Source organism: Cebus imitator, unplaced genomic scaffold (assembly GCF_001604975.1).
Source record: "Cebus imitator isolate Cc_AM_T3 unplaced genomic scaffold, Cebus_imitator-1.0 Scaffold16, whole genome shotgun sequence".
In the NCBI taxonomy this organism is placed as follows: domain Eukaryota; kingdom Metazoa; phylum Chordata; class Mammalia; order Primates; family Cebidae; genus Cebus; species Cebus imitator.
The window spans coordinates 2,041,751-2,065,276 of NW_016107331.1; the positions used below are offsets into that span (position 1 = coordinate 2,041,751).

At 34.7% G+C, this 23,526-nt stretch overlaps 1 protein-coding gene across 4 annotated transcripts in view; it reads right to left on the reverse strand.

Moving 5' to 3' along the window:
- Positions 1-268: 268 nt before the first annotated feature.
- Positions 269-23,526, reverse strand: part of SSBP2 (single stranded DNA binding protein 2) — a 316,425-nt gene continuing 293,167 nt past the window's right edge. Inside the window, exons 13-17 of one of the 4 annotated variants that reach the window (XM_017507723.2) lie at positions 22,527-22,597; positions 20,467-20,545; positions 17,426-17,454; positions 9,630-9,728; positions 269-2,908 (exon numbers count right to left, since the gene is read on the reverse strand). In XM_017507723.2, the coding sequence (XP_017363212.1) occupies positions 2,879-2,908; positions 9,630-9,728; positions 17,426-17,454; positions 20,467-20,545; positions 22,527-22,597 (308 nt within the window). In that variant the 3' untranslated portion in view covers positions 269-2,878. The remainder of the gene's footprint in view (positions 2,909-9,629; positions 9,729-17,425; positions 17,455-20,466; positions 20,546-22,526; positions 22,598-23,526) is intronic. The other 3 variants (XM_017507775.2, XM_017507742.2, XM_017507761.2) reach the window with 3 other exon arrangements.

A 23,526-nucleotide genomic window follows, 5' to 3' on the forward strand; every position in this document is an offset into this window, starting at 1 on the left:
GAAAATGAATATATACAGATATACTGTCCTCCATTCTGTGCATGAAAGAATTATTTGGATATAAAAATTAAGTATCCTTATATTCTGGGTTTCTTGGATACAATTTTCCTCCTTAAAACTATTTTTTTCAACTATTTCAGGAAATTTTAAAATCTAAAATAACTCTTTTTAATCTGGGCTCCAAGAAGAAAAAAGAAATAAATACTTACAATGAATTGACTGCTCTGCCTTGAAAAACAGAACAAATTTTACTTTTTTTTTTTTTTGACTAAAAATAGGTTAGAAATAATGGGGATCATGACGTAATTCATATTCTAGTATTATCCCCAAAATAAGGGCAAGTAAAATCAGGTTCATCATTCTTTTTTTTTTTTGCCTGTTAATTTATGGGTAACAGAGGGTTCATCATTCTTTGTGATAAGAAATAATACCTTCTCAGAAGGCAAAGAAAATAATTTCAACATTAGTAACAATGGAGAAGAGTCAACAAAAAGTTTGAAAACTCTAGCATTGTAAGATCAAGCTTAATAATCACAGGACTGTCAATTTTTATATGATTGTCATAAAAAAAGAAAGTCAAAATTATTCTTGGTAAAGTCAGGTGTCTATACAAAGTGTCATTTTCATGCAGGTTGCCTTGGATTGAGGTAAAGACCTTTCATCTGAATTTGCACGAAAGGTTTCTGCAGCTTGACAGCATGAGGCTGCTCTCCAGTGTGTACTCCTAGGCACCTGAATGCTGTGTGTGATTAACTGAGACTCATTTTATCATAGTTTAAATCTGCAACATCAATTTAATTCAGCTTTTTTCCCCCTCAACAGTTCTGCCTAGTATCTCTGTTAAGCACAGGCAAAATCTTTATTTTGACATGGACTAAATCATTATGAATTTGAGAGAAATAAGTCATCAGGAACTAGCAAACACAGTCACGTGTTACTTAATAACAAGTATACATTCTGAGAAATGCATTGTCAGGCAATATTGCCCTTGTACGAACATTGCAGAGTGTACTTCCACAAACCTAGATGGTATGGCCTCCTACACGCCTAGGCCATATAATATAAACTATTGCTCACAAGCTACAAACCTGTCCAGCATGTTACTGTACGGAATGCTGAAGGCAACTGTAATACAATGGTATTTGTGTATCTAAGCATAGAAAAGCTACAGTAAAAATATGGTATTATAATCTTATAGAACCACTGTTGTATATGCAGTCTGTGGTTCATTAAAATGTCATTATGAGCTGCATGACTGCATACTGCTAAATTTTCACTTTAGAGACCATAAGCCTAAAGGAAAGAGAAGATTTCTCTTACCTGAGATTAATGCTTTTCAAAGTCTCTGGAGTTTGGATTCATAGTTGGTATTTACCAATGGTTATTTGTATCACAATTTTAACATAAAGGATAACCCAGTTATCTTTCATAGTCCGAAATTAAAGTCTTCATACCTTTCTATTGTGATTCTGGTCTATGTAGGTATAATTAAGTACAAAACCCCAAAGATCTGGAAAGTGCCATAAAGCAGGGTGCTTTAATAAGGGAAGTGGATTTTTTTTTTTTTAAACATTTACTCATTCTTTTTTGAACAGTCAGTTACACAATGTAGTTTTAGCCTGCTGAAGTCAATGGCTACAGAATAAAAGCCTTATATCCTGGGAACAGAGCAGGGCTCCCTGGCCAGTGAGAACCAATACCAGTCAATTCTGCTGGTAGCAAGCAAGATCCCTGGATAGAAAAGCAGCACTCCAGAGGCCTCAGGAGTGCTAATAACTCTCTCCTCCTCGTGCTCAAAGTCTCATTCAGTGTATTTGCTTGCAATGTCTACATGAATATGCTCACGAGAAATGTGAATAAAAACCAGATACCATTTAACATTAGTATGTTATTAAAAATTTACCTCTAGTATTCCTGGTGAGAAGTGACAAATTCAAGCAAATGGTTTTGTTATCACTTTTGGGCATCATCATGTTAAAGAGAAAAGATGTCGTAAAAATACGAGAACCTCTGTCACTTTATTGCTATGGTCTAAGTAATTTGGGCTATTTAATGATTTCTGTATCATCTAAGACAAACAAATCAAGAACTCCATTTAAAGCTGTTATTGCAGAAATATACTGTGTGGGGCCCCAGTTAAACCTTTCTGATTTGAAGTGTTTTTCTGAAATAAAATGTAAAAAAATATTTTCCACTGAAGGTAACAGAGAAATTGTTTGATTCAACATAAAGACGAAGACACATTTTCTTCTATTTTTTGAGACAGTACACTTTGTGATTCACAGGATAACTTGCATCAGACGCAATTTAATGAAAGCTCTCAAATAAGCGATTTTATTCCTATCCATGATTGCAGACATTTACAAAACCATAACATCTGAGTTCACCTTAAAAAATAACTTATATAAAGCAGTGATATACACAGCACAAAATAGTTCAGGGAGGGGGCAGGAGCAACTTGTAATAATTAAAATGTAAACGTGAAAAAAAGGATGGAATAAAAGTCCCTACTTATTTCTACTTAAGATGTCATGTGATAATATTTTACAATGTCCTGTGGGTCAATGTATGTATGTGTCTATGTCCGTATAACATACACATATACAGTACATTCTCTTTCCCACACATATACATACACACATAATTATTTGCAGTTCAGTTTAGGGCAATTCTAATATGCCACTCCGTACAGTTGTTTGAATCACGTTTGGACCCGCTTTCTTCACAAAATAGGGGAGAGAGCAGGAAATAAAAAGGTTGGTTTGGTGTGACTGAGATTCCTTTGTTTAACTGTACACTGTGATGAATAATTTTCTTCTGTAGTAGTTCTGTGAAGGGCTGACTCACTGCGGTTTTCATGAGGAGACTTGGTAATGGATCACACGCTCATTGTCATGCTAGGGGAGTACTAGAAGGAAAGAAGAATCCATATTTTAACAACAATTCTTTTAGAGATCACTAAGGTTCTTCTTGGTACAATAGAAATGATGAATTCTAATTTCTTATCATCTTTTATGTGCAAGATTTTCATCTCATACAACATAAAATAAGAAGTATAAAAAGAGTAAACTGATACAGACTTAACTTAGTACCGAAATTTTAAATGTTTCCCCTGGAAAGCATCAAGTCCTGTTCCCTCCCTGCACCCTGAAGGCTGATCATTACCCAACCCCCTGCCTTCTCCCTCCAAACAGATTGATGTTTTCAAGGCACTTGTAAAAAACTTGGGTAAATTTAGTCCAAGGCCGTACCATAATTAAGTAAGTATGAGGACTAGTCGTTGCTATCTACTAGCTTGTAAACTGAGGAGGCTGCCTAACCTGTCTTGACTCAGTTTCTCTATCTGTAAAGGGATTTGGGGAAGATTAGATATAAAACCCTTAAACCATGAATTTGTTGAATACACAGAAAGGGCTTAGCAGGTGTTAGGTTAATATTGTAGGGAAACAACAACAACAAAAACCAACTCCAAGCTGGCCCTGGGAAGCTCTGATTAAGGCATTTAAAATACTTAAGAGTCTAATATATACTTTAGCGTTTCAAGCATCTTGCTCATAATTTGCAACTCTATAATCTTTTTTGTTTGTGTGAAACAGGGTTTGGCTCTGTCACTCACACTGGAGTATAGTGGTGTGATCTTGGCTCACTGCCACCTTGATCTCTCCAGGCTCAGGTGATCCCCCAGGTAGCTTGGACTACAGGCGCATGCCACCACACATGGCTAAAGTTTGTATTTTTTGTAGAGATGGGGTTTCACCATGTTGCCCAGGCTGATTCCTGGGCTCAAGCAATCTGCTTGTCTTGGCCTCCTAAAGTGCTGAGATTACAGGTATGAGCCACTGTGCTTTGGCCTGTGACTCTAACTGTAATCCACAATCATTTGTGTGTGTGAGTAGGAACATCACTGTTACATGCTGACTTGTCAGTCTGATGAGGCTGACAAATGATAAAAGGTGAGGGTTTTAGAGATTTGGAGAAAGTGGTTTCAATTGCTAATTGTACCACTGTACCCTCATATTATTGGGGAATAGACTGTGACAGAAAAGTTCTACAGCAGCACCATGCAAGAGAACTTTCTTCAATGACATACCTGTTCTGTGGTCTGTGCTGTCCAACCTGGAGGTAACTAGCCATATGTGCCTACTGAGCGCATGACATGTGATTAGTGCAATCAAAACACTAAATGTTTAATGTTATTTAATGTTAATGTATTTAAGTATCTACATGTAGCTAGTGGTTACCATTTTGGACATCACAGCTCTAGACTATCTGAGTTGTGGGGAGAGGCATCTAATCCCACATGGTAATCTACTCCTTGGATGAAGACAGTTTCTAAATTAAAATGTAAATGTGGATCCTGAAATGTTTTAAATGTTTTACTGGAAATCTGTGAGGACCAGGGTAAAAAGCAATTTCTTTCAACATGCAAATAACAATTGCGCCACCTGGAAAAAGGCAGATAAAGTCAAAGGGATGGGTCCCAGGCTCCAGGGACCTAACCAGAAGCTGTGATAATCCTGGGTAGGGGAGCATGAACTTTTCAGAAAGTTGGCAGAAAGAGAAAAGAATGAAGTGAATTCTAGACAAGTTGAGACAAACTGCAGAAACCAGAAAAGACATATATGTGTGTACTGATTTAAGGACAGATTACAGTGTGAAAGCAGGACTCCCCGGGGAAGAGCACAGGGGGCAATGGCTCAGCTGACATACGACACCATTAGGGCTCAAACCAAAAACATGCACTGTTCCTGAGGAAAGGTGGGTGATTAGGCCTGGAAAAGGGTCCTGGACCACAGGAAGAGGATCGTTTAATCCTTTAAACATGGATTACATCAAGAAAAATCTATTAATACTTGTTAATCACTTCACAGCCTACAGTGTTTCAGCATAGAAAGTGAAGTTACATACTTGAACTGATCCTATATGTAGGATTATAGTGAGTATATGATGATAAAAAGGGAAGACTTTTAGACAAGACCATAGGAGAAAAAAAAAAANAAAAAAAAAAAAAAAGAGGGCAACTACCAGAAACAAGAAAGGGGATTCAGTTTAGACAAACCTCTCCGCTTGATCAGAGCAGCAGAAAAGGAAAGTAAAGCAAAATCCCCAGTCATAGACAAACGCTGATGACATGGAGCTGATCCCTGACCCTGTGTCAGAGGGGAACATACTACCATTTCATCACAAGATCCCATGCACATAATGTGATTCCACGTCTCACATTATATATATCAAGCATTTTTATTTGTTGCTATCATCTCAACAGTTCCAACTGTTAACATTTTTTTATCTGTGATATTTCAAATGTTTGAAGCAAATTTTACAGAAAAATGATACTTTGTTACTAATGTGTTGGGAAGTTAAAAGAGTGAGGTTGAGCCAGGGAGGAAACTGAGTGAAAAAATAGAGAAAATAAAGGCCCAATTCAGTCAAATGACAGGATCAGCTCCACGCAATACAATACAGCTCAGAAAAAGGAGTAAGCATCTAATAAAGTTTAAATTTTAAGTAGTACAAATAACCGTAAGATGATATGCTAAATGTATTTAGTATAGTAAAATAGTTTGTATTTATGCCAAGTATCTACATACACAATGTGCTATTTACAATTCTAAGACTGTAAACTGCTCATCTTCGACTGCTGTTACTGAAACTACTTTGAAAAATGAAATAAGGGGAAATAAAATTTCTAGGAAAACTCACAGAATAGGCAAGCAAAAAGGAATTTTGCTATAGATTACTATTCTTCAAAGTAGTAGAGAAGTGGCCTACACTTTTCCAGAAGTAAAGGAAGAGTAGGTGTTAAATGGAGTACCATTTTTAGAGACATAAAATATTCATGGTGTACTGTTCTGAGACCACACTTCAATGTTTCTATTGAAGTGCTGCATCAATATGTGATGACATGTTGTAATGTTTATGCCAAAATGCTGTGATATCGGGTTGCCCTGTTTCAAAACTATTCTGTGAGTCTGGCTCTCCTGAACCAGATGATAAAATGGCTTTTACAAAGCAGTCAACAGCATTACTGCTTGGTTTGGTTAAAAATATAAACCTTAAAAATATTATTTTAAATGCATACCAACTTATTTTATCTTTTAATGTGAAATGAGATAGCATGCTTTGGGTATGAACTTATGATTTTTTTTCCCTTATTATGCCAGGTAATGTACCATAAAAATCCATCAGAGATTTCCATGAAATCTTTGAACAATATATATAAATTTCTGTTTATACATGTCAAGAACACTTTAATTCTCACTATATTTCTGTTTAAGATCTGTATGATACTTTATTTTCTTAATGAAGTAAAGAAGAGTTCCTCTACCCTGCGCTTAACTAAAGTGAAATACATTGAGTGTTTATATGATTACATTAAAAAACTGGGGCTGATGTGATTTCTTTACAATATTGAAAAATGACAAAGGGGAGTAAGGGAATGAGAGATCATCTACCATCTTGTTTGTAATTCCTATTTGTTGTAATTATTTTAATATGATGTTACATTTATTTTTAGTGTATACAATACACTAAATTGGTTACATTTCAGTGCTATGAGAAAATATTTTGCTAAATTAATTCAGGAAATAAGACCAGCTACTTTCTTCACCTGAAAAGCATGAAAAACTATTTTTTTCAGTTAAGCCTTTTTGTATTCTGTACTTTCCAAAACAAATATTTTACAGTTTGAACACTAGGGGGCATCTTTGTTTCTTGAAATAAAGGGTCTTGGTTGTGATCTTAAAAAATAACCTAAGCAGTGAAACATTTTTTGATTCACATTTTGTTTTGTCAAGCATGTTGGCACTGCAAGGTTTATGATTTTAAGTTGGGCATTTTTGTTTCTATATTAACTGAATGAAGTAGCATGTGTGAGTGTGAAGAGACTAGGATAGTATCTAGTACATGAAGAGAACTCAATAGATATGTTCTCCCTTCCCAGGCCTCCTGTGATTTAACTTCAAGATAAAAACTGACAGATCCTTCAAAGGCAGACTGCTCAAAAATATGTGCTTTCAGAGTTATGTGTATTAAACACTAGAACTTGCATGTTCATTTATTGAAAAATGTTTTCTTTTTGAATTCATTAAGAGTTCTGCTTTTTCTTGATTATAAACAAAGCTAACTTATTGGGAATAACTAGCTTGTTTACTTCTTCAAAGCTTTACATCTGTCAGCACCAAATCTCTTTTGTCTTTCTTCCTCTCTCCTCTTATTGCTTGATTTTATAAAAAGGTCTAAACAAAAATATATGGTAATATGACAGAGAAAGACATAGATGACAATGACATCATTCATAACAACTCCCTTCTCAGCAGACAAAAGACTGGAGAAGCCAGTGCAGACCTGCTTCCAAGGCTGTACTACCATCCAGGGTGGTGGTGCAGTTTCTTAGTACACTGTCAAATTATTTTTCCTTTTACAACTTTTCTGGTGGGGACAGGAGACAAGGAGGGAAGAGAAAGCAGGGAGCTTCTGTTTGCTGCTAACTCTGCTGGCAGTCTAGCACTGAACCCGCTTAGGCTCAGGAGCAGGGAGCGTGGGCCAGATGTTAGGGGTGGAAGAAGCCCTGTTCAGTTGCACTTATTTCTAAATGCACATGTTCACAGAAGAATCCGCTGTTTGGCATGTGCATAGTCCAGTAGGGACTGAAGGGAGAGGCTGGAGCTGATTCTGTGCAAGGAAGTTCTCCACATCCTGTTATATCTGATTCTTTGCCCCACTGAAGAGCTTTCTGATGCCAATTTTGAATTGGTACCCCTCTTCCAACTGTTAAACAAGGCAGTAGTCACTAATGACAAATCTGGGAAGGAAGGAGAGGAGACAGTTCCTCTTGTCACTGCCCATAAAATAAAAGTCACATGGAACCTTTTTAAAAAAGTTTTTTTCCAACTCCAAATTAATCATTTCCTCTGATTTTTAAAATACCTGGCTTATATATACATTATAGCACTCATTAATCTGACATGTTTTAGTTATATAAACATCTGTTTTTCCTAATTGGCTTGCATTCTTTGAGAGTAGGTGTTATATTTATTTGAGAACACCTTGGTCTTAACCTGATGCTTTGCATATAATAGGCTCAATAAATGTTACACTGAATTGAATTATCAAATACCTCACTGAATTATACCATTTTATTGATGGTAAAATTATCAGAAAAGGAAGTAAATGTCTTTAATTAGATAAAAGTGAACAAAGAAAAATTAATTTGTCCATAGTTTTGAAGCAAACCGCTCAAAGAACCAGGATCTAAAAAATAATTCCCATAATCCTAAAGTATTATGACTTAAATTATGTAGCTTCTCATGTTTTTCCTTATCACTGACAGGTTTTTTTTTTTACTGTAAATTTTTACAAATAAAAAAATTATTTGTCCTCAGTAATCATATGTAGCCTGCAAGTAAAACAAACTGTGGATCAGCATAATTTTAACAGAAATAAAGTCTAAAGCAGGGGAAGCCTGTCCCTTGCAAAGGTCCTATGTAGATATCAGAACAAAAAGAATCCACAGAGCACTCAATCTTATGATCTGTTTTGGGAATGGAACAGCCAACTCTGTATGAAGCAGCCACTCTGTATAAAGGTAGATGTGCTATTAGTCAGTGCTTCAAATTCTGATGGTGTCACCTCTGGTACATGCTGAATTAGGCAAAAGAAGGGCAGTTTCTCTTCTGATTCTGACTGTAGTTTGGTAGGTCCGCCATAATAAATTTTAATGATGGCATGAATCCTATGAAGATAAAATTCATTTGGGTTTTGAAATCTTTTATGCTATAATTCAATTCAGTGGTTCTTAGCAGAGAATGTATACCAGCCTCACTAACAAAGCTTTTCCACATTCAAGTATGCCCAGCCCCACTCCTGGAAATTCTGATTCACTAGGTCTAGGGAGAGTTCTGGGAAACTGTATTTTAAAAAATTCCACTGGGGTTTCTAATGTGAAATATTAATGTAAAAAAAATCATTACATTATGTAGAACTCCTTGAGAAAAGGCACCATTTTGTCGTTTTGGTTTTTCCAGTACCTAGCATATTGCCTTGGCATGTGGCAAGTACTCAGTAATTGCTTGTTAAATGAATGAATTCTATTGCTTCTCTTTTTGGTTCTGTCTACTTCTGTGAAGATATGAAATGAACTTCTGTGTAACAGTACAATCACACGCAAACAGTGACTTGGGTGTTTAGCTCAGGTTAACAGACCGCCAATTTGGCCTTCAGTCCAGTAAGGTCTACTATATAAAGTAAGAACAGACTTTAGATTTTGAGGGCAGCACTGCAACAGACCTAGTTTTGCAGCAATCTGTAACATTTTAGTAGCAGGAAAACTTATAAAAATTATCAAATAGGCAACCTGTTTCCAGTTTGCTCATTTACAGTAGAGTTTCTCAATGAGAAAATTAGTATTACAGTTTTTCTAACTATGTACACAGAATAGGAGTAAAAAAGAAAAAGTTTGTTTTCAAAATTATTTTCAAAGATATTCTATTTAAAGGTTCATCTGACTTCTAACAGATCAACCTATTGAACTCTAGATAAACAGCAGTAAAAGTGACTTTATGCATTAATTCTAGCAGAAGAGCTTCAGAAATAAAATCTGGGTATGACATAGTCAAGAGAATACTTACACTCTCACTCTGAAAAGGATTTAAGAAATTTCCCCCCATTTCGCCATCATCCCTTGGAGTGCCCGGTTGATTACTCAGGCTCATGTTATTGGGAGAATTCTGTAAACAAGATTTAGAAAACAAGGCATTGTTGAAGATTTTAATTTCCCTCTTACATTGTGCTGTTTCAAATACTGAATCTATAGCAGCATCTCTAAGGACAAACCATACTTAGAATTTTAATCTCAGACTTCTACCACTTCTATTCTATTTCATTCTTTCAGCTTTGACAAGTACTAATGCCTTCCCAAATGAAAATTAAAAAAACAAACAAAAAAAGCCCAATAACCTACCACAACTATTTTTTTTTTTAGTTTCTGAATCAATATTTATTCAATTTCCTACCCTCAGCTTACAGAGTTCCTAAAACTCCAGAGTTTAAAACATTCCCAGCAGGGGCATGATGAAGAGATGCGACCCACTGATAAGGAGAGATGGAACAATAACTCCCTTAGTCATTTCATTAACCAGACTTTAAAAGGTCACTGTTTTAATAAACATTTCCTTTTAATTCTACCTGTAGTACACAGATAACACTATTTCAACCATTTTTACATGAACTTTAAGGAAAAAAGAAATACAGCTAACAAATGTAGTTAAGAACAAGACAGACACCTTAGGACTTGAGAATTCATTACGTACTTTTAGAGGAAAAGGGGGCTCAAAAGAAAACTACTTTAGAACATTTTCCTATCATTAGTTTAAGAGTAGATTTACTTTAAAACTTTCCTTGAAGATCAAATGGCTGCTATTAGCAATCTAATCAAACACCAACTTAGCAGTGCACTGCTTCATATTCTATTTAAATTTACTAGTCTTATTATTACCATGCAATTTTAGCCGTGGCAGGATACCTGATATTCCACATCAACAGAAAATATAGAATGACACCAGACTATAAACCAGGTTTATACAGTAGTACAACTGTAATTCTTTCAAGGTCCAATTTATTAACTTTTTGGAATTTGTTTTTAGATTTTTTTTTTAAAAAAAAATTGCTCAGAGTTTTGTCTTAACTACGACAACTTTATTGTAAACATTAACATTTCATGAATGAGTTATTCCCAAAAGAAAAACATGCTTTTTTAGTATATGATTACAATGTAAAGCAGTGACAGGTAGACAAGCTGGTGGAAATGCACTTGTGTCTTGTCTTGCTGTGCACCCCACAGGGAGGATCTGAGAACACGAATCCTCTGAAGTCCACTGGAGCTCTATATGTCAAGAAACCCCAAGGACTCGGGAAACATACTTTAATAGCATAAAGAGGATTCTATTTTTTTTTGATAAATTTTTCTCTGAAAATGTTAGTTACCCAAGTATACAGAAAAGCAACTATACTTTGAAATGAACCTGAATGTCTCAATTTCCTGGGGAAAAAATTAAGTAAAATTTAACTAACTGCATTATTTTAGAATTCATTAATTATTACAGTTATTAGTTAAATAATAAACTGTCCCTTGAAAACAGGAATGATACTACCAACTTAGCTCAAAAAGGAAACTGAATTGATAAAAAATATTATAAGATTTACTCATAATTTATAAAATCTTTTAGATTTCTGTCATTTTATATATAATGGAGAAATTGGTAATACTAGATAAAACACAATCTAATATATATATACATATATATAAGAAAATTCAAGGATGCAGTTGGAAGCTGCATATTTTACACAGTCAAACAAAAGAACAAAATGAACTCTCATTCTTGTGTAACATTCATACCCTCTGTGGTATATAAGGTGCCTTGAGAGAAGCTGTGTATCTCAGATTCAGTTGGAGTGCTTTAAATCTTTGCTGCACATTTGGCCACATATCACTTCTTGATTTCTAATTCGGAAAGTTTAGCTAACCTGATTCCTAACTCAAAGTGTTGATTTTTAAATATTTAGAATTTAAAAGTAACATTGCATTGCTAATATTTAGATACCTTCAAAATAATTTCAATGTTATTATTTCTGTTTCACATGCAACTTCTTCATAGCATGATGGCTCAGCATCATATTCGTGTGTGTGTGGTGGGGATGGGTATTTAAGGACACTGAGAAGAAGATTAAAAGCAGACATTCAATATACAAAACTGAGATAAAATCAGATCTCTGAAACCTATTCCTATTCAGCCTACTGGACCATATTTAAAAAGCTTGAAATGATAGGACAATAAGTTTTTGTTTGTTTAACTGATCTCTGAAAAATTTGAAAACAACAGAAGCTCCTCAATGCGAGATCTTAAGAAAACTGTGCTGTCCATAATCAAAGTGACATGATGATATAGGCTAAAGGGCACATTCAATATTGGCATCTGAGGGACAGCTAAGACAGTGGTACCAAAAACCATCCCAGAACAGGTTAGGAGGGTGCGTGGCAATGAACTGTGTGTATACTTCATTTAACTGTAGCTGTATTTGTGTAATATGTCCAGTAGCTTTCACCAACAAGGCAAGAATATGATGTACAAAAAGGACTTAGGTTGGTCAAAAAGGCACTCAAATTTCTTCAGCACAAAAGAGTACAAGATTACTTTTAACTATATTAGGCCTATTGGTTACAGTTATTTCAGTTAATGTGTACTTTATTCCCTACTTTAAGAGGTCAGCTTGAAAAAATATGGTTAGGATTATACTGATTCCATCTTCAAGACATTTTATTACATTCTCACTTATTTCTTCAAGGTGAAAAGTCTTTCTCTTAAGCTATGATGTCATACATGAATGTTTTATGTATATATATGCATACACACACATAATACACCACAAACACAATTTCCTCTGGCTGCCATGTTTAACACTGTTAGACCCTCTGGTCTGATTTCATTTAGCAGGTATTCCATAGCTTCTTTTCTTTTTCTTTTTTTGGGACACGGTCTCTGTCACCCAGGCTGGAATACAGTGGTGAGATCATAGCTCACTACAGCCCTGGACTCTTGGGCTCAAGTGATGCTTCTGCCTCAGCCTCCTGAGTAGCTAGGACTACAGATATGTGCCACCACATCTGGTTAATTTAAAAAATGCTTTGTAAAGATAAGATCTCACTATGTTGTTCAGGCTCGTCATGAATTCCTGGACTCAAGCAGTCCTCCCACCGTGACATCCCAAAGTGCTGGGATAACAGGTGTGGGCCAATGTGCCCAGCCCATATTTTTTCTTAATTAGTAAGTTATTATCTCTTTTCCTATCCTCAAACTCTGTTCTAAACCTTTTAAAACTTTTAAAAATTCTAATTTTTTCCATTTTCGATTTTAAAAAGTGAACATTTGTAGAAACTGTGGTTCTGCCTATAATTAGAATAAAATACTAATGACATTATTCTAAGTACAGCTAGTGCTCGACTTATGACCATGGTCGGGACTGTGGACCAGTCGTAATACGATTTGCTTGTAAGTTGAGTAGGCGATATGTACAGTTGAAATGGTGCACGCGGAGATGGCAGTGCTGCCGGAAGCTGGTCCACACTGTCGTAGGCCCAGCTGGGCAACGTTTGCGCTGCCAGACGCGGAGCAGTCGTGGCTAGCGATTGTGGTCGTAAAGTCGAATGGTCGTAAGTTGCATAGGTGGTAAGTCAATAAATACCTGTAGTGGATTTTGAATTGTTTTCTCACAGGCTGCCAATAGTGAGTTTTATAGAGTGTTGTTTTGACTCTGCTAGCTCCCTCAAATTACAAACTGTCAAATCATTCTCCCAGTGGGTATAGCTGAGCTAGAACTCAGGTCAGCACACCTGAGATGATGGTGGAGATCTCTAGTCATCTACTAGCTCCCTTGTGAACAGTGTAGAATCTGTAGCTGGAATGAAAGTTCTTGAGGTCAGAATGCTTCAGGTTGAAAATACATCCTTGATAATTTATTAAACATGATACGATCAGAGCTTGTCACATACATATTTTTTCAAACTCAAAAACATAAACGTGAGTTATGTTAATGTAAACTGTAGAATTTTTAGGTTCTTTTCTTCTAAGAAAACAAACTGGCCGGGTGTGATGGCCCACACCTGTAATCCCAGCACTTTGGGAAGCTGAGGCAGGCAGATCATGAGGTCAGGAGTTTGAGACCAGCCTGGCCAGCATGGTGAAATCCCATCTGTAGTAAAAATACAAAAATTAGCTGGGCGTGGTGGCACGCGCCTGTAGTCCCAGCTACTCAGGAGGCTCAGGCAGGAGAACTGCTTTACCTGGGAGGTGGAGGTTGCAGTGAGACTTTGTCTCAAAAAAACCCAAAAAAAACAAAAAACACAAAAAAACCCAAAAAACAAACCATATACTTCTCTCTATCCCCAACCCCTAACACAACTCCAAGGAAAAATATTTTTGTTCCATTAATTAAATGGGTGAACCCTCAGTTATTAAAGGGATGAAAGGAATTTCACATATCATCTTTAAAGCCCTTCTAAATTAAAGATAAATTCTGCATTTTGAAAAAGAGGCACAAGAGCATTACTAGGTAATGCTCAACTAAGCAAGAAATAATTTTGAAACTTCATTGGAAGCTTTGAATTCATTTTGCTGACTGAAACAGTGCCATCAAAGTGCATTTGATAGTGTGAATTCCTAGCCTTGTCCACAAAAGATTGTGTAGCTAATGAGAAGGAAGATATTTAGTGTCTGTACAGCACTTCATAGCCCTTAACATATGTTCACACTTGATTCTCAACAATTTTCTGAAGTAGGCAGGGAATGAAGTACAAGCTTTTGTACAGCTAAGCAAACTACGCCTATGAGAGATTAAGTAACATGCTACTGTAACTTGTAAGTACTGTAGTAGCACCAGGCTTTCTGAATCTCAGTTCAGTACTCTTTATTTATCTTATATATAAAAATGGATAAAATAGAGTATCTATGCAATAAAAAGTAGAAAACAATTGAAGTGGCACTTATCCACATTTAAAATGCAGAATTTTTTTTAATATGTGATACTGGTACTTGACAAAATACAGATTATTTAACTGAAGAACTATATAGCACTGTAGCTAGAGACCTAAGAGGGACTTTAAAAATTACTAAGCAATAATGGTAAGACTGTCTTTGGATTCACAAACAAAATTACTAGAAAAAAACAAAACAGGATTGGTAATGAATGATAGTGAATGATTCCAGGAAAACAAACGGAAGGAGAAAGCTTCTTGAGATAGCTGAACATGAGCTGGAAAAGGAAGAAATGTAGGAAGAGCAGAGTTAGTGACTGTGCATACCTTGGAGTAAAAAACTGAAAAAATTAGGCTGGGAGTGGAAAGAAGCAGGAAGAGAAAGAATCTGGGGCAGGAGGTATACAATGTGCATGACGCTGCTGATGCTCTTAAGAGAATGAGTGACTATAGTGAGACAGACACTAGTGGTACTATCACCCAGGGTCGGCCAGCGCAGACCCAATGAACTTGGAGCAGAGGCGGCATAGAAATGAGCTGCGTGGGAACTCATTTTAAGGCAGATTTAACTAGTCAATTCTAGTACATTGTTAAGTGGCATGTTTATTACCGGGGGATAAATCTTATATTAACTTAAATGCATATTAATTTTGCTTTATAAAAGTTTTTTATCCTATTTGTTTGATCTCCTCTGTTAAACTGAACTTCTTGAGGGCAGACAAAGTATCTTGTTTATCTTTGGATTTTTAGAGCCCAGCATAATAACTTAGTGCATCAACATTTAGTGAATGAAGGAACTCTTGCTTAAGAATACACCACTTGAGGGCAGAGATTGTGTTCGTTGTTAAAGAAGTCTTTTTTATGTCCCCACAGTGCAGAAGGCAATACCCAGCACACAAAAGTACACACTGGATGGTTGGTTACTGCTTAGAGCACAAGCAATGCATCATTAGGCAAGAGAATGTTACGAGGCGGGGGCACAGTACGGTGGAAAACTTGTATCTGAAAACAGGCAAGGGAAAGTAAGCACAGAAGGAATAGCAACCAATCTGATATGAGGGCAGATTAGAAGATGGCATTTAATTCATCATTATGACTATTTAAAAATTTTAAACTGTTTTATAAATTATAAAGTACTTTCCCATATAGAATTTTGTTTATAACTATCTTATGTAAAGGTAAGTAGGTGGTGAAAATTTTAGGAAGATGGCCTAAAATCATCTGGATGATCCTACTTTTGTGTAATTAAGAATCCATCTCTAGGTAAAAGAATATGCTTCTCAAATATGGCACTAGAAGTTTCACTGGAGACCGCAAAGCACAATTTGGTTGATTCAATTGTTAGAAATAACTGAGACGCTGGGTGCAGTGGGAAACGCCTGTAACCCCAGCACTTTTGGAGGCCGAGGCGTGTGGATCACCTGAGGTCAGGAGTTTGAGACCAGACTGACCAACATGGCGAAACCCTGTCTCTACTAAAAATACAAAAATTAGCTGGGTGTGGTGGTATGCACCTTTAGTCCCAGCTACTTGGGAGGCTGAGACAGCAGAATTGCTTGAACCCGGGAGGGGGAGGTTGCAGTGAGCCGAGATTGCACCACTGCACTCCAGCATGGGTGACAGAGCAAGGCTCCATTTCAAAAAAAAAAAAAAGAAATACCTGAGACAGCCAACATAATCATGGTCATCTGACTTGCAAAGGCCTGGAGAGAAGGCGCTAATAAAGTTACATAGGGAATTTTGTTTTGAAATAGGCTTCATAAATATCATTTCTCACAGAGGTAAGCTAGTACTCATTATAAATATTTATCTATTTTTAGAAATGAAAAAGACCTTTTTGACTGTTTCTAAACATAATTGTTTCTAAACATAGACATCTAAAATACCTGTGGAAATGTGAGGCAAAGCAGCCAAGCAGTAGAGTTATAATGCTAGAATTCTAATTAAATGTTTTTTAAAACTTGAAGTATTAATTTAAAATGTTTTTTAGCTCAATCAATTTTATTTTATTTTTCTTGGCAGCAGGAATTTTACATTATTATACATAAATATAAATTAGCACATGTATGCCAGAACTTAAAGTATAATAAGTAAATATTTTTTAAAAAGTCATCCCTTAATGAATTTCTCTGCTTATTGATATAGAGGAGACTACTAAGACAGCCATTCTGGTAGTAGCGAATAATTAGTTCTCATCAGTAATTCTAAATACATTTGACTCACCGAGAACTACTTTAACTTCATCATGACCTAAATAGTATTTAGGTATTATTCTTCAAAAATATAAGGCATTTTATTAAAGGATTCATTTTAGATATTCAAACTATTGAAAGAGGGAAAATGCAACTATTTACTAATGAAAGGCTCTCTTTCCTACTTGTACTAATATAATTTTCCTCTAATCACTTTCTTACTCTATTTTGGGGACTAGAATAATTATTGTGGAAATCGGCATTTCCTAATGAAGGTCTGCAAGATGAATTGAATATGTAAAGGCAATGCCCTTATGATACATAAGAACCACTTTTTCAGATTCACCTCTCCTAACATTTCTTTAGATATCTTTACATTTTCAAAAGATTACTAAATTCTGTAAGTTTGCTTTACAAATAAGCAACATCGTAATGTGATTAAATCTGTTATTACTCGGGTATCAATTAATAACGTATAGTATGCCCTGTTAATGAATCTTAGCATATTTATTCTTAAAAAACTTAGTTTAGCCTTTCCCACAGATAATATACATTAATATTCCTAACTTCCAATTAATTATACCTGGTCTTCTACTTTCAAACTCTTGTTCAAGAACAATATTCATAAGTTTACTCTAATAATTTTAATGAGAGTTCCATGTTAAATACAGTTGATTAAAAGCAACACAGAATACACAGCACTCACCTTGGAAATACTGTCCATATCTCCCGAGCCTGAAACAAAATATAAAAAGAAAGCCTTTATTAGGTAAGATTCCATTTATAAATACTCCTTTAATTTAAATAAGTGAAGTATACTATATGTATTTTCCAGTGTATAACTCCTGAGTTTTTTAATCTGAAAAAGTTGCTTTTCTTTTATACAGTATGTTGAATCAGTACCATCTGATGGAAAATCCAAGGAATTCTATCGCTAGTTCCCGATCATTTTTTTAAATGGAAGTATGAAGAAAACTGTTATCATAGATTCCTGAACGTGAAAGTTTAGAAAGACCATTTACATACCCTAACCAATTAAAAATTTAAAAACGTATATATATATATATATATATATATTATATATATATATATATTATATATATATACGTTATATATATATATATTATATATATATACGTTATATATATATATATATAACATATATAGAGATATCTACGTATTTTTTTAAAAATGATGCTGTAAATCTGATAAAATATATAATGAACACTTGCAACAATATTTGACAATATTTTAAACCATACTTTAGTATAATAACCAAAAGCTAGGTATTAATAATATTAAAAAGTTGATAGCAATGAATATTCATGATAATCCTTCAAAACTAAAAATGTCTTTAAATATTATATTTTTATTTTGATCCTTGGAAGAAATAATCAATATTAATTTATTTTCTTATGTAAGAAATAGAGGTCAAGCACAGTGGCTAACGCCTATAATCCCAGCACTTTGGAAGGCTGAGGTGGGTGAGTTATTTGAGGTCTGGAGTTTGAGACTAGCCTGGTCAAACATGGTGAAATCCTGCCTCTACTAATTAGCTGGGCATGGTGGCAGCCTCCCATAATCCCAGCTACTCAGGAGGCTGAGGCAGGAAAATCACTTGAACCTGGGAGGTGGAGGTTGCAGTGAGTCGAGATGGTGCCACTGCACTCTAGCATGGGTGACAAGAATAAGACTGTCTCAGATAAAAAAAGAAAAAAGAAATAGAATCATACATAGGTAATAGAACAATAATCAGATCTTTGCCACAATATTAACTTTATTTTAAACAATTTTACTTCTGACAATTAATTTTCCTAGCATAAAAATAACATTTTAGTAGCACAGCATTCAGTCAAAATTACAAATAAAACTAGGGCTTATTAACATAAGTTGCAAATAAACAGGCACAATAAATTATTAAATACTGAATGCATATACGCAATCTTACATATGTGTATATATAATACGTACAGTAATGTTAATTATAGAAAGCAATGAGCCAGTTGCCAAGCATAGGTGAAAATCTTCTGAAAATTCTATTCTAGTGACTAAGATAATGAGCGCCTTCTAACTATACCAAATATCATCTTTTTGTGAATAGTTCTAAAATAACAATAGTGGAAAGTGAATTATTTTGCAAGAAATTGGAAAATAAAATTCTAGAATGGTGCTGTCCAACAGAATTTTGTGCAATAATGGAAATGTTTCTCTGTGATGTTCATTAAGGTAGTCATTAGGTACAAGTGGCTGCTGTGTACCTGATATGTGGCAGTGCAACTGAAGAACTGAATTTTAAAATTTACTTAATTTAAAATTAAATAGTCACATATGACTTGTGGCTAATGCAATTGGACAGTGCAAATCAAGACTCTGAAATCTAGGCAAAATAAGTATGAATCCTTAAAAGCTCAAAAGTCTGTTAGTGTACTGCAAATAATTTCTGGATTACTGAAAGATTTTCCAAGTATCAGAGGGAGGCATTTCCTGACCTTAGGTGGGGGAGTAAAATCTGTATATAACCTAAATTACTCACGAATATACTTTTTCCAACTTAAGTAAAAGATGAACCCTTCCCCAAAGAAAAAAATCACAACTCCCACCCACATTGTCAACTTTTAAATTAGTTTATGGTCATGTTACTTAAACGTATACAAACATAAAAAGTGATTTTTTTTTTTTGTTTTGCATTCAACCTATGTGAATGCAAAACAAATATAACTACGGTATGGCCTAGTCAATTTTGCAACACTTATCTCTATTTCTCACTATTGTTCAAGTTTTTATTCACCTTGCAGCTATTTAGCTTCATATGGTAAGAGGACATCATTTATAAAGTATGTTTTCTTTTTCTTTTCTTTTCTTTTTTTTTTTTTTGAGACAGAGTTTTGTTCTTGTCACCCAGGTTTGAGTGCAGTGGTGCAATCTCGGCTCACTGCAACCTCTGCCTCCCAGGTTCAAGCGATTCCTCCATCTCAGCGTCCCAAGTAACTGGGATTACAGGCACCCGCCACCATGCCCAGTTAATTTTTGTTTTTTTTAGTAGAGATGGGGTTTCACCATGTTGGCCAGACTGGTCTTGAATTCCTAACCTCAGGTGATCTGCCCACTTCGGCCTCCCAAAGTTCTGGGATTACAGACATGAGCCATGGTGCCCAGGCTATAAAGTTATGTTTTTAACCATCAGTCACATACTTGAAATGGTCTTTATCATGAAGACAATATAGGCAGTGTTCTCTTTTAAGAGAATCATTCAAATTATCCAGAATATGATTAACAATTTTATGTTAAACAGGAGGCAAACATAAAAATACAAAAACAAAATTAAGAAATGCTTGGAGAGAACTGAAGTTCTTTGAGGCTGTGTCCACAGAACTCTGGAGACAAACAAACAAACAAACAACAGAAAGAAAAACAGCTACAAGAATACTGCAGTCTTCCGGGTTAGGTAAGCATGACACATGCCCACAGCAGCAATGTCTCCTTTTATGGTAAGACATGAAATTTCGGTAGGTTAAAGTAAATAACTGTGAATATGAACTAGATCAACTCTCACACTTCTGATCTTCAAGTGATCTACAGTTCTAATAACCAATACAATGTAGATTAAACTACCTGTATGAGTTAAAAGTTGAAGTATTTAAAAATGAGTAGCTGGCTATGAAAGAACTTTGGAAACCATAATATCCACTATGCAGAATTAAGGTTTTGTTCTGGATTTATTCTAAACATCAAACTGAAAAGCCTTACCTAAAGAGCCATTCATGTGATGTGACTCCATTCCTCCTAATCCACCCATGGGACCATCTGACCCAGGGCCCATTGGAAACTATTTTAAAAATGAAGAAAATCGCTGTAATCATACTGAAAACAATGGCTTATCTCAATTTTATAACATATTTAACATTACAAGACACTGCCACAACTTATTTTCACTTTCAAGCTATGGAGATCTTTGTTTTTCAGCCTTGTAGATTCTCTAGCTGGACTGTTCACCTCTCTCATATTGTTTTCTCTGTGTTCCAGATAATAGAATTTTAGGTTAATCCTCATTCATCGCCAAAGTTTTCTTCTTCAGATATACTCAGTTAGAAAGTATATACATTCCAGTACAAATGAGAAGATAAACATTTTCCTCTATGATACTGACAAATTTTTCTATTGAAAACCAAAGGTGGTTCTTAAGAAGCTGTTAATGGTATTAGCTTATTAAGAAGCATAATTCAATGTCATATGCCAACGTTAGTGTTTTTCTTAGCAGACAATCTATCTTTGTTCAAATGGACATAATAAATAATTTCATCTTATAGGTTAAATACATTTCATTCCCTGGGGATGGCTGATATATAGCTAATTCTTCTTGGCAGTCTCAACCATGTCACTTCAATGACACTCAGACATTGCATAGCAATTCTTTTAAAGAGGTGAAATTCTTTTTTTCTTTCCTTTCTTTTCAGGTGAAATCTTACATTAGAAGCCTGGTACAAAACAGGTGTGACATGATGGGCTTGGTGATAGAAAATCCATGGCCCACCCCACTCAGTCTTCCTCTCATCTCCCTGGTACACTGAGGAAACCCAGGGCCCAGTTCGAAGACAAGTTACTACTTCTAAGTACCTTACACTGCTGAAAATGCTCTTTCTTCAAATTTCCCATGCCAAAAGCATTTCTACCATGTTGTATGGTGAAGAATATTGACTATGGTGTGTGCATGTGTGGATGGAGTGGTGGTGGTTACTAATCATGAGGCTTTTAGGGAGAAATAACAGCCTTCAGCAGGTAATCCCCGTATTTCACCACCTCTGTGTGGGAATAAGATGGCCTTCTATCACTGTGAGCATACCAACCACATGCTTATGAAATTCCCCAAGAGAATGCCAATTTTGCTTGGTCAAATTGAGTACCTAAAAGCACATAGGATGGTTGGTATTCAGTAAACAACTTGGAATATATATGCCTCACTGATAGAAGACATATATAAGTCAAAGAAATTGACTTTAAACTTACTGCTGTTATTCAGCTGTTACCAAAAGCATAGTTTAGATATGGGTTGAGAAACTGGTGCTGGTAAGCCTAGTAGCCTGTGAACTTCTATCTGGCCCCCACAGTGTTTTAAAAGACACTAAAACTATAGGTATGTATGTTTGGTCAGTTTAGCACATAACATATTTATCTTCTGATTTTTCTTTGATTTCTGCTACCATATATACAACACATGTATAAATGTATTAACTATGTTATAAATATTTTTATAAACATATAGGCCTAATAAATAAATAAAATGTTTTCCTATGAGCTTCTGTGGAAAAATCATGACCACAGGCTTTATTAAGAACACCCAAGTTCTTCCTGTAATAACTGCTTTAGCTCCATATCTAAACTCTAGATTTCATATTCTAAAAAAAAGAAACATAGCCAACTTCCTACTTTATTTTCAAGTTTATCAGGATAAAAAAGGATCACAATGAAAAAACTTAATGATGCCAAAAATGAGGTTAATATAAATGATTATATATAACCTGTTATTTTCAAACAGTATAAGTCATTAATTATTTACAACAAAATAAGATGAACTAACATTAAATAATTGATTAGGATCAGTTTTACTTTTAAATTATATTGACATAAAATCTCTGTTACACATGTGTACTATGTTTTTTTAACCCAGCTCAGAGAAAGGATTTGACTTTTCTAGTATCTAATAAGCTCCTGGACAATAAAATATAAAGTCTACAATATACAGGACATGGAATGCACTCAGAGTTTGAAAGTCTTCAAATACATTCCAAAAATAAAAAATTCATATTTACATTAGGTCTGTTAGGTCCAGGAGGTACTGCATTCATTAAAGTATACATGTTATCGCCAGAGTTCGTTGAATCTGAAACAAAATATTACTTAATTAAAAGATTTCTGAAACAAAACATTACTTAATTAAAAGATTTCTTTAGAATCTATACCCAATTCATCACAAAGTAATGATCAAAGACGGTTTTCCTACATATACCTCTCTATATATAACCTGCAACACTTGAAATTGTCATTACTAATATTCAAAAACAAATACCCACAGTAATTTTCTGACCCCAAAATTATCATTCTGAGGTTATAAATTAGGTATAAGGAATAATCAGGTAATATTCAATAATTCAGGTAAAGGAACATGAGAAATCTAAAAAATAACAGTGAAGTTTTTCTTTTTTAAAAAACAGATACTTTTCACTTTTTCAAGCAATTGTGTGTGTATCTGTATATATATAAGATATATAATATCTCTTAAAAATCAGATTCAGTAGCTTTTCAGTTTTCATTATTTCCTTAAGTTTCCTATATACAAATTTTAAAAAGTTTTTTTAGTTAATAATTAGTGAAAACTGGTGGACTATCCTGGCTTAATTCCAAAAGAAAGAGATTAGAGAAAGACTATATAATTAGAATAATATAATACTCTTGTTTGAACTAAAAGTCAGCATCCTCCAGCACAACTTTTGATAAATGTTTTCACTCATTTTTGATTATAATAAAAATATCTGTACTGTATATTGATATAAATATATGTAACATTGTGCAGTACTTAAAAAATTTGTATTTCATGTCTGTTAGCTAATTCTAATTAAGTCTCTGAGCATACATGTTTTTAGAATGCAAAACCTAGAGTGAAAGCTAAATATTTTACACTGAGAAAATATAAATGATGAATTATGGTTTCCTATTTTTCCACATTATACAGTTTTCTTAATATAATGTAGTAGGGCTTGCCTCCTTGCTTGTGTGTGTATGTATGTATGTATGTATGTATTTATTTATTTA